Raw genomic sequence first — 18,898 nt, 5'->3', positions numbered from 1 at the left:
TTCTCTGTGCCCCCGCAGGGAGGCTTCCTACGCATATCTGTCGCGCGTCGTTTCGAACCTATTTCTCTGTGTGGCGCGCAACAATTAGCATAAGAATGGTATCGCGTCTCTTCAGCGGACGGACGGACGGAGAGGCGCAGTGCCTGTGTCATTGCAATCCCATCCGCAGTCCAGTGCCAGTACCGTGGACTGGCTCTTCTGCACGCCGCGTCGGTCAACGGTCAACGTGCGGCAATGCAACGGTGGACATTAACGGCCACGGGACTCATGGAATGGATTGGCTATTAAAGGGGAGCGTAAATCAAACGGGAATGATGGTACCAGTGCGCCTTCTCTGTACACTTTGTCCGTTTGCTACGTCACATCGCGTGTGCGTTGTGAGCGAGTAGAATGGTTGTTAATATCATTAGAACATACGACAAATGGTGTGCTGCATTGCGAATTCACATTCAACTAACTCTTGAGGAGAGATCATGTCGAGTCCTGCTGAAATGTGAATGCGTCTGTCTTGTCCCAGAAGAGGGAGCATTGGATGCGAGATTCACTCGTAAACAACTCGCCACGTCCACATGGTGGTCAATTCCCAGGGGAAATTTTAGCATCTCGGTCCACCTTCTCCCCAGTTCCGACGTTACCGTAAATAAGGTTCCGTCTTTCACACATCGGCGAAGAGGGGTACGGGCTTAGCATGTTTAGCTTGTAGTGTCTATCTGGTGCGTGCAAGATGTGCAGACCCTCCGATGGACGTGTCGACGCACACCGACCGAATGATGGTCTACATCCACACCCTCGCTCTCGCTCTATCTCTAACTCCATCTAGCGCACTTCCTGTTGCAGTGTGATGATGCGTTACTGTGGGAGAAAGAATTCTGGGAAAGTAATTACTTCACCACCAACCTGCGGTACGTCTACACCCGAAATCACCGATGGATCGAGAACGAAATGGGTCTTGTGCGCGAACACGTCACTTTCCGTTCCTCGAAGGCCTCCCCTCCGCATGTCTTCATTATTCAACCAGTTGGTCAGTCAGCCAGCTTGCACCATAACCACAATCACATTCAGCGTGTTGATAGCAACCCGGGTGAAGGGGAAAGCATTGGTTCCCGTTTTGCCCCGGTTGGCTAATTGAGACGAATTGTGGACCACCTCGAACACGTCAAAACACCGAGGGGAGAGGATAGAGCTTAGACCTGAGCCCCGAACCGAGTGCGCATCCGTACAAAATGCGCGTGGTGGTCCGCCGCCGACTGCAGTCTGACATTCCCTCGGGGTGATTGTTTTAACCGGGAGTGGGGTAAGTAAATAAATGAACCGAAAAACAGGAAGCACACACCCACCTACTCGGCAGCACCAAGCGGAAATGCCAAGGCAAATGCCTCTCGGGAGATGAAGATGTGCGATGGGAATTGGACCATGAAACAAACAGTGCATCGGTGGAATGGACTATTCCCCACGAATCGGACACTAGAGACCTGGCACAGGGACACGCGTGGTCCCAAGACGGATGAGATACCGGCAGCCGAGGGGCGGGCGAGTTGGATACATTGCAACCCATGGCCCCCCTAGGTGCCTAAAGACAGATGGCAACATGGTGCCTACACGCATTGCTCAACGGCGGTCTGGCATGACATTAAATATTGCGAAACTAATGCATCGCGGTTGGTTGTGGGGGTCGCGATCGATCAATTCAACTAAACATTCGCCCCCCCCCCCTGATAAGCAAAACCAGGAGAGACCGTTGGTAGACCGGATGTCGATGGACGGTGGATTCGCCTTGGTGAGGAAAGATAAAGTGCCTCAAGTCGGGAGCGAAAGATAGTGCTGATCGGTTGACTGATAGTGGTTACTGGTGGGGTAATTAATTGAATCCTTTAGACATCTACGGCCACTCCTAATTATCGCAATACATTACGGCGGGAGTCACTCAGCAGGAGCTCACCGTGCTGGAAAGTAGGTTCATGTCGAGAACATTTTTTCTTCCCGTCCTGTCAGACCTTCAGACTCTTCTTTATGCAACTGTTCCCAGTTAATTAACTAATTGCAATCTTAGCCAGATTTATGTTTATAGTGTTTTACAGTCAATCTCCATTAGAACATTACTGCCATCATGTCTGAATCACGACACCAGAGAGCTCCAGGTCCCATAAACCAGGGAGCGTCCTGTCTTGAAGAGATCAAATTGTAATCAAGCTACAGCCACGCCACAGTTTCATTCGCGGTCGCAGGGATAAGGTCAGGGTTAAGCGTAGCTTTCCCTCGTTTGTTGACCACCCCCCTCACAGTTGAGCATAAATTTTCATTAGTTCAAATTACCCTCAATCGGTGATCTGTTCAAAGTGGAACCAACGCGTTTTTAGTGCCATGTCATGCGATTGGCTGGTTGACACGCGCGCAAAGGCTCAGCCAGCGTAATGAGCCACATTTACGACCGGCATCGGTCGTTCAAATTGTCACACAGTTCCGCCCGCATGCGCCATACGGATTCGAGTCCTTCCGGAACGGATCGTCCGCCTGCATCAGCTGAGACACTAGACCAACATTAGAGTTCTGCTACAAAAGCATGACCCTTTTCTAATGCACAGACCTCCCTCCCTCATTCGGAACCCCTTCAAGTTTCCCTTGTCACCATCTGCATAGATCCATGCGGCCGTCGGCCAGTCCACGAGTAATCTGCTTAGAACTGCCTAAAACCATGAAAAGATGTCCTGTTCCAATGTTCCGGCTGGCACGCACTCGCGATACACTTGAGTGATGTTTTCAATTTTGGGTTCGGGATGGAAGACTTCTTTTGGCTTTCGGCGGGGGAAAGTGCTGCCACAGCTGGGCGCCGCAGCGTAAAGAGACCAGTTGCAAAGGGGACTTGTTCGGTACTCTGTCGGTGCCGGTGCCGGTCGCATGCGTACTAGCAGTAGACGAAGGTTGCTGAACTGAATCCGGCACCCGGAGAACCGGGGATGATTTGTCTATTCTTCATTTTTTGTGGAAAATCCAAGAAAAGTATTCACTCGTCGCGGTCACTTCACTTTGCACAGTTTCTACGATGCTTCTGAGAGCACCTCGGACCGGAGTTCCGGACCATCTGTTTACCTTTTGCCACAAATCCAAATCGAAATCGAGCTGGATCACTACAACACTATCACGGGAACAAGAAGTGAATCAGTTTAAGAAACAGAACACACAGTGCAGTCAACAACAAGAACAACGAAACGTCTCGGCAGACACTCCGGTGTGTGTGGTCCAGTACCAGTGGCCACAATGCGCCGGATCGAACGCGCTCGCTACTCGAGGGAAAATCTACGACTACGCGAGGGCCGGTCCCATAAGCCACTGCCAGCGTCAGCCAGCCCATCTGTTTCGAGGTGTACGGCGAGGTGTATCCGACCGCCATCACACACCCCTCGCCCTCATCCGGGGCCCGTACGACGTCGTACCGCGCGGAGGGAGATCGTTTTACGTTCTGCTTCACCCTCACGTATTACCGGACTGGCGCTGGTGCTGTGTATGTGTGGCCAGGGCCGGCCGATTTTGCCGGGTGTGTTTTCCCTCGCCCTCTCCCCCTGGTTGTATGTGCACCCTCTTTCGCTCGTTCGCTCGCTCTCTCTTTGTCCCTCCAACAGCGCTAGATCTATTATCTTGTGCACGAGTTTTCTCTCCCAAAAACCCATATACCACACACGCACCACGCAGTTGATGCATTTTCCATGCTTTCTCGCTCTCTTCGTTGCTTCGCTTGCTTGCCGCTGCTGCGAGAGCGTGGCACCGAAACGCAGCAGCCAGCAGAGACCGCATAAGGGGCCGACCGCTACTATGATGCAGCAGCAGCCTACGTTGAGGTGCAGCTTTGGAAGGATTTTCCACCTCAAAGAGCGAGAGCGAGAGCGAGAGTTCGATGGAGAGAGAGAGAGAGAGATCGAATGGAAGAGAGTGAGAGAAATTTTATGTTGACAGAGAGCAACATAGCAACCCTCCAGGAGGAGGAGGGTGTCCGTGGATTAGGGGATGGCAAACGGAATCTAGAATGCACCCTTCGGACAGGGCGAAGGGGTGACTTTTTCTCTCTCTATTTTCTCCTCCACACCTTCCAAGCTGCACCGGGCGGCAAACGCGGGGTGCGATTGGTGCGGTAAGTTAGTGGAGGTGTTCATGGAAATCGTTCCCGGCGTGTGCGGTATAGGCGCCAGGGGCCAAAGGGGTAGCTCCTGCCGCTACCATTATGCTGCCCTCGGGTGGGAGTACGAATTCCGTATGGTGGCGGTGCGTTAAAATGCAAAAAAACAAGCGACGGGGAATACGCCTGGTCATCAGCTGTTGTGCGAATTGCTTGGTCAAGGGTTATCCAGAACAAGGCTCCTGCTGTTCCTGTAAAGAGTAGGGATACCCCTGCTACCCGAAGGTATGATTCAAATGTAAACAGTTTGTGCGAACTAATTTATGTTTATGTTGCACGAAAAAAAAAATCCAAGCAAGGACAAGCGACCAGCCACTTTGCCTAATGGTGCCTGGCACACACATGGCCGTTTAGACCAACCGGCAGAGACTCTTCGCCGTTGTCGTCATGGTCCAATTTTGAACACATCTGGACCGGTTACGATTAAATGGCCGCGATTTGCATTGCGAATTAGAAACGGCTCTTCGAAGGTCTTTTCGAATCCGGCGTATCCGGCGCTCCTGATAAACAAACACGCGAACACCATGATATGGCCCATGGCCGCCGCCACCGCTCTTCTAATGCTCTATCAATGCTCCTGCTGCTGTTTGCTCACTTTGTCCCTACACCGCGGTTGGATTCTCGCGATTAGTCTCTCGCTCGCTCGCTCACACTCTGTTTCTGTTGGATTTATACACGCGATTGCTCATCGTCGTGCTGCAAATCCTGCAAATGCCAACAAGAAGAACCCGGAACATGCGCAATACCGTCCATCCTGTCAACGTGTGGAGCAGGAGGAGGAAAAAAAGCTGCCCTCTTTTGCTTTCTTGCACCGATATTCACCTAAATAACTCTCTTTGAACATTTGTTTCTTGGTCCATAAAATGCTGGACCCCCGGAATCGTTTGGCAATCCGAGGTCTAATTCTATTTTTAGCTTCACGGCAACTAAGTCCACGCTGTCATGAATAGAGCGCTTTCTGCGTCCCCACACAGGGGCACCAGGGACGGCACTCCCTGATTTTGGGCCTCTTGTTGGTCGCGACATTCGGGATTCGGGTGTGTCCACTGAGGGGCTGGTCCTGGCACGTTGCGGCAGTTTGCAAATCCTGCCAGACAGCCTTGAAGTGGTGCAGTAGTAGCAATAGTAGCACCACCAGCAGACATCCACACATTATCGATCGTTTTCCGTCTGGAATTAGTGTCCTCCCCGGGAAGGTGCGCTTAGGGCGAAGCGGGGAATGCGGTGGTGCGGATTATTATTATCCTCACGAGGAGGTCCTTCACGATGAATGCCCCCCGGGAGACGCTTATGCACAGTACACAAACACTTCAGGGAGGTCCACTTCAAGCACGACTACTTGGTGCTACGGCAGGTATGCAATGCGTAGAACCTGGGGCATCCTTTTCAACCTACCCTCGAGTTATCACGAGTTCAGGAATGCTTTTCTTATCGCGCATACATGCACACACGGTTTTACAACATCACAACACACATACACACCGTACCGGAACCGTAGTTGGTGTGTCCGCAATCACGGTTGAGCTGCACGAGAGAAGTGTCAGCGTACTACTGGCAGCGGACCAGCCAGCCAGCCAGCCAGCTAGCTCCACGGTGAAGATGACTCTCGATGACTCTCCACAAAAACGCCTCGAACATTGCCACCACCGCCGCCAGTCTGGCTGGTCGGGTAGCGAGTTCTCTCTCGCTACCACAAACGCGCTGCCTGCCGGTAGCTCTGCCTCTCTCTTTCCCGCTCGCACGCACCAGGGCCAGGACACCCGCCGGACTATCGCCAGAGGGGCCTTATCGCTCCGATGAGCGGCAGTTACCGTTTGAATGACAACCGCGCGATAAGCGAATCGAGGCGATCAGGACGAACTGCGGCAACTAATCGGCCACGAGCGGTCATAGCGAGCGTGTGTGGTGATGGCACATCAAGGTCTGAAGCAGGGTGGATTGTTTACCAAACCGGAACCGCGCCTCTATTCAACCCGCGGATTCTCGAGCGAGTGCTTTGTTTTTTATGAAGCGCCAATGTCCTTCTGGAAATTGCATTCTACTATGTGTGAGCTGATAAGGGTGGAATGCTTACGGAACTTCTTAGATGCGGTAGCGGTGCATCAAATGTAGCAGTGCGTCATCGTAGCACATTCTAATGTTCTAGCAAGTCCAATGGCATTGCAGAACTTAGGTGCTTATTCTGTAACTTTCGATTACGATGGCCTCAGGCGTTCGATGATTCATGCGAATTTCGAAACGTTTCGAAAACAATAAAAAATTCAAAATGACAGTTTGAAGTAAAAAAACTGTTAATTAACTTGTTTTTTTCGGTATAAAAACGACTTAACCTTTGTAATAATAGTATACGATTAGCAGAAAGAAATTATTGATGCACAATCAGGACGCTATAACTGTTTTTCAGATGCTCGATGCTCGATGTAAACAGAACGCCAGCTGTCGACCACAAAAATGCACTCGACATGCAGGCGATCGTGAACACAAAATGAACACAAAATGAACCAAATGAATCGATCGCCTGAGGCCATCGTAATCGAAAGTTACAGAATAAGCACCTTAATGTAGGTTGTTATAACAAAATATTTAGCATGTAATTATGTTCGAATTAGATGGCATTTAGGACTTTTAGAACACTTTATTAGATATTTTAAAGATTTCTCTGTTGCAAACTATCACAAGCTGTTTGTGGGCTGAAGCTCACAGAATGTCGCTTTAGATTGCATTATATTTATTTACAAAATAATCAATTCGCCAGATCAAACAACATTCATGCACCCAAGTTATCAAAATCAAGTTCAAAACTCTCTCTCTCTCTTGCTGTTTATTATCTTACAGAAAATCTACTGATAACAATGACAGTTGACTAAATGAAAACAAAATCCACCATACAACTTTCGCTACGTTGTACACACGCGACGCTACTCCCACCCCCCCACTAGTCCGTCCCACAGTCCAGCTGCAGGTTAATGCCACAATCACCCTTAGTTTTCGCCTTCAGGAACATCAGCTCCTGCCCCGTTAGCGCAATGGCAAGGTAGTGCAGTGGACACTTGAAAAACTGCGCCTGCGGTAACCTCACCGCCGCCATCTGAACACCGGCCGACGCCAGATTGAAGCTATTCCAGTGGACGAACCCTTTCCGTGGCCGATACTGATACAGCTGCACCTTCCGGCCCTGCTCGATGAACGTCAGAATCGTTTCGTCCCGTATCTCGAGCACTGCGAGCTGCGACGGCCGAGAGCAGGCAATGATCTGATACACGTGTCCCTGCAGGATATCGCTGTAGATGCGAACGGAATCATGTTTTCCCTGAATGATCGTGTCGATCGTCTCGGTAACGGCCACCAGCACACGTCGTCGTTCTCCCCGCAGCCCAACGTTGAACGATAGCACTTCGCCACCGGTCGTCGGATCCGGCAGGTGTGTATTCTCCATCGTTCTGATGCGACCGAGTGGCACTTCCTTCCCGATGCGCTGCTCCAGATCGGTGCTGGTGTTTCGATCGATGATCGTATCGAGCACATCGGGAGCCGCCGTTTCGCGTGTCTGAATCACCGGATCCGTACCCTCCTGATCGGAACCAATCTTATTCAACGGATCCGGCTGGGTGAGCTGCGGCGTTTCGTCGATCACCGTCTCGTTGTCCGGAGTTTCCGGGTCTTCCGTTCGATAGTAGTACGTTTTGTTCTGCCCCATGTGGCTTAACATGTTCATTGGTGAGGCAAATAATGAGAGCGTGACATCACTGTCCTGATCATGGGATCGCTTTCTTCGAACCGTGCCCGTCGTGGATTCATTGCGCGATAAAATGGCCAGCTGTTTACCATCCGCAAGCGCCAGTCCAATGTTGAGACTGCTGGGGAGGAAGGCAGCCGTCGAGAAGATCCTCGAAAGATCCCACTCATCACGCACCACTCCCTGCGCCACACCGTACTCCCGGACGGTGGTGTGTTCGAGGGCGTAGAACCGATCGGTCAACGAGGAAGAACCGTCACCATCGACGAACAGGCTATCGGCATCCTTGTCACCGTAGCTCTTTACCAGCTCGAGCGATAAGCCCTTGAACTTCCATATCGATAGACCACCCACGGTGCACGACTGTTTGTCGTCTGATGCCGCCACCGTCGCAGCCACCGGCGCCGATCGCGTCACAAGATAGAGCGTGTCCTCGTCCGGTGTCACCGTGCGCCATTCGTAAACATGCCCGGTAAGGGTCTCAAACAGCCCGACAAACACGCGATCGTGTGGATTCCACTGGTACAGCTTACTTTCACACCCAAAGTTGATCACCAGAAAGTGGATCCCGTGCTGTTCGAACGTCCAGAACGATTGAATATCGCGCCGCTCGTTGATCGTCTGGCGCTGCACGAAGTAGTTGAAGAAGTACGTACCCTGCTGGGTGCCATTGATGAGGGACTGCGTTTCGTGGCAGGCGGTCCGATAGCGTGAGCGATGCTTCGCCACCGACGCCTCAACCTGACGCTTCTCCGCGTGTAACCGCTCGGCAATCTCGCCTATCGTGTGCCCATTCAGGGTACCATTTCCGTGGACGGCATCACGGAACACGAGCTTCTGGGTGCGGATGTGACCACGGAACAGCTGATGCTCGCGCCCATCGGTCCAGAGTGATTCGTCGTACAGCTGATCGAAGTGGATGCCTCCAATCGTGTCCTCGGTGTACACCTCATCGGCAGCGATCTCGTAGAAGGTGATGGGTGACGAGATGGTCATGTTTTCGGACAGTTGCAGCGGTTCGTGCACCGGCACACCATTCAGCACCGGGGGGAGCGTGAGCTTTTCCAGCACACGGATCGAGTTGAAAACGGACGGTGTTTCGATCAATTGTTCGCCATAGCGCTACAGAGAGAGGAGGAGAAAGAGACACCGTTATATGTAATGCAGAGAAAAATGCAACGATTCCCATACCATCACAGTGTTCTGACGTTCCAGGCGAAGATCGCGTCCATTTACAAGTCCCGCCACCTGCAGTGGACTGTTGAGAATGAGCTCCTTCAAGTGCACAGGACGCTCGATCGTTTGTTCCGTGTGCAGCGTGATGAGATCACTGGTGGCAACTCCGTTGATGACCGAAGCGTTGAGTGCATCACAAACGAAGGTCCCTGGCTGGAACACTAGCTTCTCTGGAATGATCAAGCACACCAAAATGTGTTACAGGAACCGAATAGACCGCGTCACCGCGCTACAACTTACCAAAGATCTCATAATCCCTGTTCACCAGCAGCGTCCTTCGTGCGTACTCATCCGGATCGATACCCTGAATGTTCCGTCCGATAAGATCACCCTCCACACGGATCTTATCACCGGCAACCTTACCCAGAAAGTGAACAGGCTGTGTGAATACGATCGGTTCCGTCTGATCGAAGTACATGATCTCGTTCCGTATGTTCGAAACATTATGCCCATTGATCACGTCCACCGTGTAGCCGTACTTGAAGTGAACCTCATTCTTGAACACGTAATGACCCTTGAAGTAGTAATCCTGGTTGGTACGGATCAGTGACGCCAGCCGGTGCGATACATTGACCACCTCATTCCAGCCACCGAACGCTTCCAAATGGTGTATCATCTGATGGCCTGCTAGCTGTAGATCTCCTTTGATCACATGCGTATCGGTCGCGTTATCGTACGAGTAGTACTCCTCCACTGCTTTAAAAGACTTCCCGTTGATGGCACCAGTCACGATCACTTCCTTGGCGTACACGCGTCCCAGTGTGATGAGGTTCCCGGGCAGCGTGATCGTTTCATTCTTCAGAAGGAAATCCTTCACCGGTATGTTGTTGATGGTGCTCGTGTTCAGATCACCGTGCACGTCGAATCCGCGAGTGAATAGCTTCGATCCGGTGAACTCCACAACACCATCACCCTCCGTTCTGTAGACGACACGGCTGAGGAAATCGTTCAACGGAATGTCGTTCAGTGTGCCTTCGACGGTCAAATCGCCAACCACTTGCAGCGGGTTTGTAAGTTTCAGCAGCCCCGGAACAGCGTTCGGTCGGTCGAGCCAGATAACATCGTCCAGGAAGCGGGTAAAATCGATCCCATTCAGCATCCCAACTTCCACATTGCCGACGACATGGAGCGTGTTGATGGGATGCTGACCACCGAGCATGTAATCATCGTTCAGGTACGTCTCGACGCTCTGCTGGAACTCTCGCGCATCGTAACCGTTGAAAAAGTGCGTAGCCAACGACTGATCGACGTACAGTGTGTCAATGAAAACGTCATGTTCGAAGCGCTGCGGACGGCTAACACTGAACCGGTTGGCATCGAACGTTGGTAGATGAACTCCGTTCAGGAGCTTCGACGGACCATCGATCGAACTGTGCGTTAGCTTAAGGCTATCACTGTACAGCGCATTCAAGTAGACCTGTTGATCCTTGAACACGATTTCCTCATCGACACTGTGGTACCCATCGTACCGGACATCGTTCAAGCTTTCCAGAATCTCCAGCTCGTTCACGTGCAGCTCCGAATAGCCTGGGCAAAAGTCGAGTGTCGCCTCCGTGTACTGTTCGCCGAACGTTTTAATCGAATTCGTGTCCCAATCGGTCACATTAATGCCAGCAAACAGTCCGTCCGTCTGCACTCGATTGAAGAACACATTGCCCACGATCATGCTCACGTTTAGCGTTTGATCGGTACTCTTTGTGAGCAGCTCATCGAGATGGATTTCACCCAGCATGTTCGACTCGACCCGGATCGGCTCCAGGAAGCGCAGGTTACGATAATGCTTCGAGGCGTTAATCTCCACGTACGGTTCATCATTGTACACCACATCCTCCAGGGCAGTGTCCAGATCGTACCCATCAAGCTGATCGATATAGATTGGTCCATTCACAACGATATCGCTAAACTCGCAGCTCGCCGCCAGTGTTTTCGTTTGCAACAATGAAGGATTGTCCAGGAACTGGTCCATATGCTTGCCTTGTACGGTACCACGCAGATCGAGAGATTCTTCGATCTCTAGCGATTCGAACGTTACATTCCCCGGGATGTACTGGTCGTCGTGCAGCGTGATGAAATCGAACGGATTGATGCCATTGATGAACCCATCGATGTCCAGTGCGTCCATTGCTGGAAAGGGGAAATGAAATATCATTCCGTTCCTGTCTTAAATCGGTCACCATGTGAGCATAACGTACAGAGAGGTCCCTGGAAGTGCTTTTGTCCGGTAATGATCGTCTCACGGGGGCCTTCAGTCAGTACGTAATCTTCCGGGAAGCGTATCCCATTCAGGAACTGGATCGTGGCATGCTTTCCAAATGTCACATTCTGGAACAAAGAGAGTTACATAAACTACAGCCCCGAAAGGGTATGCATCGGATAAACTTACTCCATGAACGTGCAGCTTTCTTAACCGCATCGGAGTGTTCTTAAAGATCAGCCCATCGAGGAACTCCTGCCACGGTATACCGTTGATGAGCTCAAAGGTCAGATCACCCTCGACTGTTAGCTTCTTCGTGCGCAACACCCGCACCTCCTCATCCATCGCACTCCTGAGCGACGCCTCGGCCTGCTTCAGATCAACCTTCGCCTCGTTAATACTTTCCGCGACGCGCAGATCATCCACCACCTCCAGCGAGTCAAGGGTCAGGTTTCGCCAGCTTCGATTTTTACAGTTGAAGTACACGAGCCGCTCGCTCAGGTCGATCCCGTTCACGGTGCCACCGTCCGGTAGGATGATCTCATTCGTGTACAGATCACCCGTTACCACCAGATCGCCGCTAAGCTCCACCTTACCGTCGACGTTGTACGCAATGTCCGCGGCCGGCACTCCGTTAAAGGACTCAAAGTAAAGCTGCTCCACGATAAGATCCTGTAGGTGCAGTTCTTTCAGCGGCGTCGGCAGCTGTTCACCTTCCGTTTGTCGCACAAACCGTAGCTGATGGTCCGTCGGTGGTGGAGGTTCTATCCGCTGGATGTAAAGATCATCCGCCTCGAGCTTTCCATCGATGTACACCTTACCCTGCACCTTCAGCGTGCCATTATACTGCAGATCGTGTGACCGAGCATCACGCTTAACGCTGTACTCCAATTCTGCCAGCATCGCATCAACGCTCGCTTCAATGTCCTGCACCGTTTTAACAGTTTCGCTCAGATCGACACGAAAATCCGACTCACGCCAATTGTTCTGACCGATCATGATCACCGTATCGGAGAAATTGTATCCCTCGGCCAACCGTACGTGAGGTGTTTGGATCGATTTCAGCTCCTGTCGCCGCAACACCACCGGATCGCTTTCCATCAACGAAACGAACGATTGCGCTTGCTCGATCATCGCATTCTGGTGGTCGATGATGCGCGTGAACGCATCCATCGTTTCTTTGATCTCCTGGATTTTCATCAATATCGGATGCTCCCCGGACAGCAACTCAATCGACAGATGGTACAAACTCGAGTGTGCCTCATGGCGCGGTACAATGATCGAGATCAACTTCCCTCGCTGGACAATCGCCGCTCCGAACAGCCCATCAGTACGCTCCAGATCGAGCATGCAGCTCGCCTCCTTATCGATCACATCGTTCTCCACCATGCAGGGAATGTTGGTGGCCAGATCGAACGAGACACCGTTCCAGACGAGTGCTTCCAACCGCTGCACATCGTGCGTATCGAAGATCATCCGATGCTGCACCAACAGGATCATATCATCGCGAAACGTCCGGGCCGGTATCTCGAAGAATGCCTCCACAATTTCGAGCGATTCCGTGGGGATCTTCTGGGCGTAGAACTTACCGCGCTGGTACCGCAACACGGCCGGCGAACGGCCACCGATGGCAATGTACGCGTAGCGACCGATCTGGAACGCATCGACCGACCGCAGATCCGGTGAGGTGTAGTTTCCGATCAGCTTAAACTTGCGCCGTTGCTGATCCCCGATGCGGAAACTGTAGATCTGTACGGTCCACTCCTGTGGTAAGGCAACCAAAAACTCGTCCCCGGCTTTCACCAACCCAACCGATGGGCACGGATGGGGCAGTCCGATCTTCTGCATCAACCAGAACTGGCGCGCATTGAAGGAAAACTCGTAAACGGTAGCCGAAATCGATTGCTGGTGGTTCGGGTGCTTCCCAATCAGCAACAGTGCGTCGACCTCTTTGTGGCGGAAAAATCGAATCTGGGTAATTGTTTTGTGTAGCGGCCAGCGCCATTCTTCGAGCAGCTGATAATCGGTCTCCTGCCGCAGCGTGTACCAGACGAGAAAGTTACCCATCGATATCACTACGCAACCGACGACCGTCGTCCGGTCCGTGTCCCAGAGCGTAAACACTTCGAACGCGATCGGTGGTGACTCGAGCATTAGCTCCTGGTTAAGCAAGAACACTCCTTCGTCCGTTTCGTGCAACACAACGAGACTCGCGGCCCGCAAACCGACCACCATGTGGCGTTCCAGGTTCTTCTGGCTAATCGTTTTCCACCGCACGACACGATCACCGATCGTAAAGTTTAGATCCTCCACGATCGACCGAATCGTTAGCGTGTCCCGTTTGGCATCGTTCACTTTCGGTGGTTCCGATACGGAGCCCAGCGTTCGGATGAAGCTTTGATCGACCAGTTTCGCATCGATCGCTTCGTGCAGTGCGTTGATGTGGGTTTCGCGGAGTGGCTGAAGATCACTTTCGCTGAAACTATCCTGATCCTCCAGCAGCTGCTGCCGCCGTAGCTCGTAGGCAGACAGTGGTGGGTCCGTGGTGGTAGTTTCCTCCGCGGTGTCATTGGTTACGGGCACCACCGGGGGGAATGTGGCTGGCCCTACCTTTGGCTTCGAGGTAGTGACCGCGATTGACCCGGGAGGCACTTTTGTTCCACTCGTAACCTCCGCTCCATCGACAGTGCCTAAGAGCTGCGAAACGAAAAGCACGTGGTTAACACTGAATGAAAAGGCTGGAGAAGATAACCTACAACATTACCATTGAACTGCATGCTATCAGGAGCAAGAACACGGCAGGATATTTGTGATAAACCACTGTGGTAGCCATCCTGCTGATCGCCAACGCGGCTAGTTTGACGGAATGTGTTTCTTTCGTTTTTCTGCGATCAGGATACGGTCACCATTGCAGAATTTTGCGGTGGACAGTGACGGTGCACGGGTTTTCTATAGACCGGTGCAATGGCTTCTTTGCTACCGTGGGAGCAGCACACAGAACGGTTCGATTGAACGTACTTATTGGAAGGTTCGCGAGAGACTCTCCCGCTTTCATCCCAGCACTCTTAGTGCAGGATGAAAGCCGATGAACTTAGATCCTCTACAGGGTGGCAACGAGGACTGGATTTCTCTTAGTTATTCATTTAAACTCGGAAGAAACTTTTTCAATAAATTACCATGGATGGCCTTTTTTAACTTATTTATTAAAATCTCAAACCTACAGCAACATATCCTTTTTCTGATTGTGGAGATTGTGCTTTAGGACGAAAATTTGTTCATGGATTACTATGACCTTTCGTTTTTTTTTATTTTTATTTATTTTATTTTTTAATTTGATGAGAGTCCCATTTTAGCTCTAGGCCTTTTAAAATCATTCTCTAACTATGATCCTTGAATATTTTGCATTTTTCGGGATAAGTTAAAAAAAAAGTGTAAAAAAGGGAGATTCAAATCGAGTTTCACTTGTGGGCTGCCTAGAGAACGTTAGTGCACCAGAAAAGTTTTCTTTTTTTGCCACTAGTGTCGCATGGATAGTGGGCTCGGCGCGCTTAATTTTGGTTTTGGTTTTTTCATTTTCCAACCGACCGAACGACTATCATCACTTTATACAATCATGGATAGAATTGATCCATTATCTCCTTCATTTCTCTATTTATTAAGGCGGTATGCAGCAATTACTAAATGACCAACAGCAACGGCTCTACTTGATGCCCATGAACTTGTTCCTGCCACCGAAGAAACAGAACTTTCGAAGGCCATCCGGAGGATCAGAAATAATAATGCCCCCGGAAACAATACGAACTAGAGGCCAAGCAGGATATCGATCAAGTTTAATGGGCTATGGAATAATAAGGTCAGCGAGGAAGGAATCAAGGGACTGGTTGTTTGCTCTGCAACCTGATGCAAGCGAGAGAGGTCATTCGTGACTCTCTGAAGAGTTGTTTTTGCTCTGTTATAACACTAGTTGAGTAAGTAAAAGTTTCATATTAATTAGAATAACTCTCTCCAAACATATTGAACTCAGAAAGCGATTTGACTATTCTATGTCTCCTCCATGCATCCTATATTGTGAATTCCACCTTACTACACGCTTCGCTAATTTCTGATTTTCATCACCCATCGCTAAGTTGTTCGTATTAGCACAGCTCGCATAACAATCGTGCGTACGCGCGTGCTTATGCTCTTCTATGCTGCCCTGCCCGATCGCAACATAATGCTCAACGAGCACCAGTGGTGCTCCGAGCAAACCGAATGGCTCACCTGCCGAGCGTCAGGTGGCGTCATGGTTGCACTTACCATTCAACAGCACCACCAACAAACCATGGGAGAGGGGATCTCGGAACGATCGAATGGGCTCCGACAGACAGCGCGCACAGGCCGGCCCCTTGCGGTGGACCCACTGAGTTGGGGGCTGCCGGTCGGCAGTTTGTTTTTGGAGCTCGTGCGCGGTGCATCATTCACCGTCCGTCCGTCTGCAGCTGTTCGTGCCGGTACGTACCTGGGTGTGTGCGCGTGCGAGTGTCTGTCTCTCCCTCCGGACCGATTGATCGATCGATTTGTGTCGATCGTTTCCGGCATTAAGGTGTGCGATCTTCCGGGCTATTCCAATTGAGTGATCCGACTTTAGACAAACGAGCGACAGCAGTAGCAGTAACCGCCACAGCACAATCCTAGAGTGCGTCACGGTGGTGTGCGAGCGAGACAGAGCCCGTGTGCCCTGTCACCGAGTGGTGGCCGGAGAAAGTTTGTCAAGTGTGGTGTGGAGCGCTGGGGGGGGAGCACTGTGCCGTGGACACATGGTCGTCGTCGGATGTGATTCAAGGCAACTCGAAGACGGCTGCTGGCTGGTACCGACTCACAAGTCGGTGTTTGCGTGTCGATCAAATCGGATCGACTGTGTCGAGGTGCGGCCCGTGAGTCCTAAACCGGTAAAGTGTCCATTCGCCGCTGCCCGGGCTGGTGCTGCTGCGTGCCGATTGCGTGAAATGGTGTTGTTTGTCGGTCCATTCCGAGTCGTTACTTCATCATCACCGGCGTGACGTGCATTCGCAAACCACCGATTGTTTCACCGATATCGGGCCGCGGGGGATTGTGCAAACTTGGGATCCACTCGAGCGATCGATCAACAGGCGATCGAATTATTATTTCATATTTCTTTCGGTTTTCTAGCTCAAGTTTTTTTTGTCGCTCCGCATCAATCCGGAGCCAACGTGCATTCCAGAAAGTGTTTGACGGAGGCGATAACCAGCAAGTGACGAATCCGGTGGCACAGTTCGATCGTCGCAATCGTCTGTTGTCCAAACAGAAGAGTGTCGTGTCTGTGTTTGTGGCCCCGCGTGATTGCATGTTTCGGCAGGATCGGCCGGACTTCGGGTTCAGCTCCGGCGTGTGTGTGGTAAACGTGAAAGTGAAGTGATAATTTTCGGTCTTCAACTTTCGATTGCTCAGAAGCTTTCCGGTCCGTCAGCCGAAAACAAAAAAAGAAGCAAGAGGAAAGAAGTGAACGGGAACAGCGCCTACTACTGGCCTGGTGCGCCGCCCCAAGAGCCCGTTAATCATCATCATCACCAGCAGCAACAGCGACAGAGAGCCGTTCCTTTGCTAAAGTGCGCTTCGGAAAATTAATTGTCGATTGCAGATCGAAATCGGGCACCGCTTCTACCGCTTTCGGTTGACCCAGACCCAGAGTCACTTGGGAGATTGCAACGAGATCGAGGTTTCGTATTCGGTGCGCCCCGGTCCTCGACCTAGCTAGAGGCAGTCCCCGAAGGTTCCGCTGTCGATTTCGCCCCGCCAGCCCCGACACCGGAGTTTCAGGTGAGTCGCTTGGCGAGTTGCCTAGTTCGGTGATTGGTGCGAAAAACGGAACTCTTTTGGTTTCGCCAAAAACATCGGTTGCCACCGCACGGTGTGGTGCGGGGTGCGCGTTTGGTGCCAAAGATGAAAGTATAAATTATTCATTATCGCGCGCGGCAGTTGAAGTGTTCCAAAAAATTTCACTCCCATGCCGGTGCCCGGGCATGATGGCGCGGCGCTGATTATAATGAAGGACCACCTGATGATGGGATCTAGAATACTCAAACTCCAAAAATGGTGGAACGAAAACACACCGAACATCAGTCACAGGGTCATCAAAAAAATATGTTTAAAACATGCATGCCAAATCAGCTTTATGACGATTTCTCTATTAGCTCGTTAGCTGGTCAGCTTTATCCCGTTCGATATGGCCAGCAAGGCCGCGTGAAAGACGTTGCGCCGCGTTCGGTGTGTTTGCTTCCGATTTTCTGGCTGTGAAAGAAAGGCCACCAAAGAAAACTCGTTTTCATCCAAGGAATTCTACTGGGAAGCGATGAGGTGATTGTGATGAGAGATCATCAGCAGCAGCAGCACCACCACCATCGTTAGCACCACAAATCAAGATCAGCTGTGGGTCTGGAAATCGAAAGCCACCCCAAGGGACCATTAAGAGAAGCTGGCGACAAATCAAATGCTGGCTAGTCCGGTCGTCGGTCATTAGAAGGGGTTCGACCGGTTCGCCTCGTGCAGGACACATTCTTTACCTCCTGTTGACCACTAGTTGGTCACTATGATTGCTAGCCGTCGTTCGCTCTCGTCTAAGTAGCATTAATAACTTAGTAAAACCCCGGTCCAGAAGCGAACGTGGAACGGTTGTTCGGATGAAGGCGAACGGTTGAAAGTAGCTCTCCTTGACTTGAGCGAAGGCTGCTGCTAACACGGCAGCTGTTGACGCTGTTTTAAGCGCCAGCGAATACGATTAGTAAACGCGGCTGCAAAGTGAACCATTTAAAAGCTGGTTACAAGCTACAACAACTGCTATTCATTCATCAACAGTTGGCTGACGGTGGGATTGCAGTGTAATTGTGGTAATTGTTCTGTGTAACGATGCTTAGACATCATATGTAAATTGAATTTATTCTTCATCATTGCTTTATTTGGAAAAGAATATTGGACTTGCTTATAATTACTCCGAGGTTATACGAGTTTAATGAGCTTAATGGATGAAAATAGACAATCAATTTGCTAAATCTATTGAAGCACTTACTTACTTACCTTTACGGTCCGTAAAGGTCGATCGAACTGAATTGATCAATTCCAGGGATAGATCAGGTCGACAGCATGCATCCATAATTCGAGGGGAGTGCTAATGCGACTGCCAACAAGTAATTACCAACATCAATTAATCAAAATCGTATTAATAAATCTAAAAAAAACACCAACTCGCCATCCACTTGTTCGAATGTTTTGGCTCACGACGTCTGAGGTGGTTATAGCACAACAACACAACATCGCGCACACAATAGGTAACGCACTCTGGACCGCGATCCGCGAGGCATTACAATGGCCAGCACCACCATAACGACCCCAATTACGTGTCTGTACACCCGCTGGCACCCGCGCCAAAAACCGTAAAGTCCAAGACACGGTTGGTGAGATTGTTTTGGGCATCTCCGTCCCCACCGTGGGCCGAGAGCAAAAGAAGCACGCACGCGGAGAGCAAAAGAAGGTCAGCAGCGGCAGCGGCAGCAGTAGGCGGTTTTCACCA

The 18,898-nt window shown here is 51.0% G+C and overlaps 2 protein-coding genes across 4 annotated transcripts in view; one reads left to right on the top strand and one right to left on the bottom strand.

Moving 5' to 3' along the window:
* Nucleotides 1-6,948: 6,948 nt before the first annotated feature.
* LOC126570125 (uncharacterized) lies at nt 6,949-14,157 on the bottom strand. The gene is made up of 6 exons (XM_050227652.1): nt 14,099-14,157; nt 11,524-14,031; nt 11,333-11,462; nt 9,381-11,264; nt 9,096-9,310; nt 6,949-9,026 (listed from the first exon to the last, which is right to left on the bottom strand). The coding sequence occupies exons 1-6, from the start codon at nt 14,099-14,101 to the stop codon at nt 7,104-7,106; spliced, it is 6,663 nt and encodes a 2,220-aa protein (XP_050083609.1). The 5' UTR covers nt 14,102-14,157; the 3' UTR covers nt 6,949-7,103.
* A 1,612-nt stretch (nt 14,158-15,769) lies between these two features.
* Nucleotides 15,770-18,898, top strand: part of LOC126568997 (mucin-5AC) — a 20,708-nt gene continuing 17,579 nt past the window's right edge. Inside the window, exons 1-2 of one of the 3 annotated variants that reach the window (XM_050225764.1) lie at nt 15,770-15,824; nt 16,504-17,151. The gene's annotated coding sequence lies outside the window, so the exon portion shown is untranslated. Of the gene's footprint in view, nt 15,825-16,229; nt 16,263-16,447; nt 17,152-18,898 lie in introns of those variants that run through there. The other 2 variants (XM_050225765.1, XM_050225763.1) reach the window with 2 other exon arrangements.

The sequence above is a fragment of the Anopheles aquasalis genome, chromosome 2 (assembly GCF_943734665.1).
Source record: "Anopheles aquasalis chromosome 2, idAnoAquaMG_Q_19, whole genome shotgun sequence".
NCBI lineage: Eukaryota > Metazoa > Arthropoda > Insecta > Diptera > Culicidae > Anopheles > Anopheles aquasalis.
This window is presented reverse-complemented; position numbering and strand designations above follow the sequence as displayed.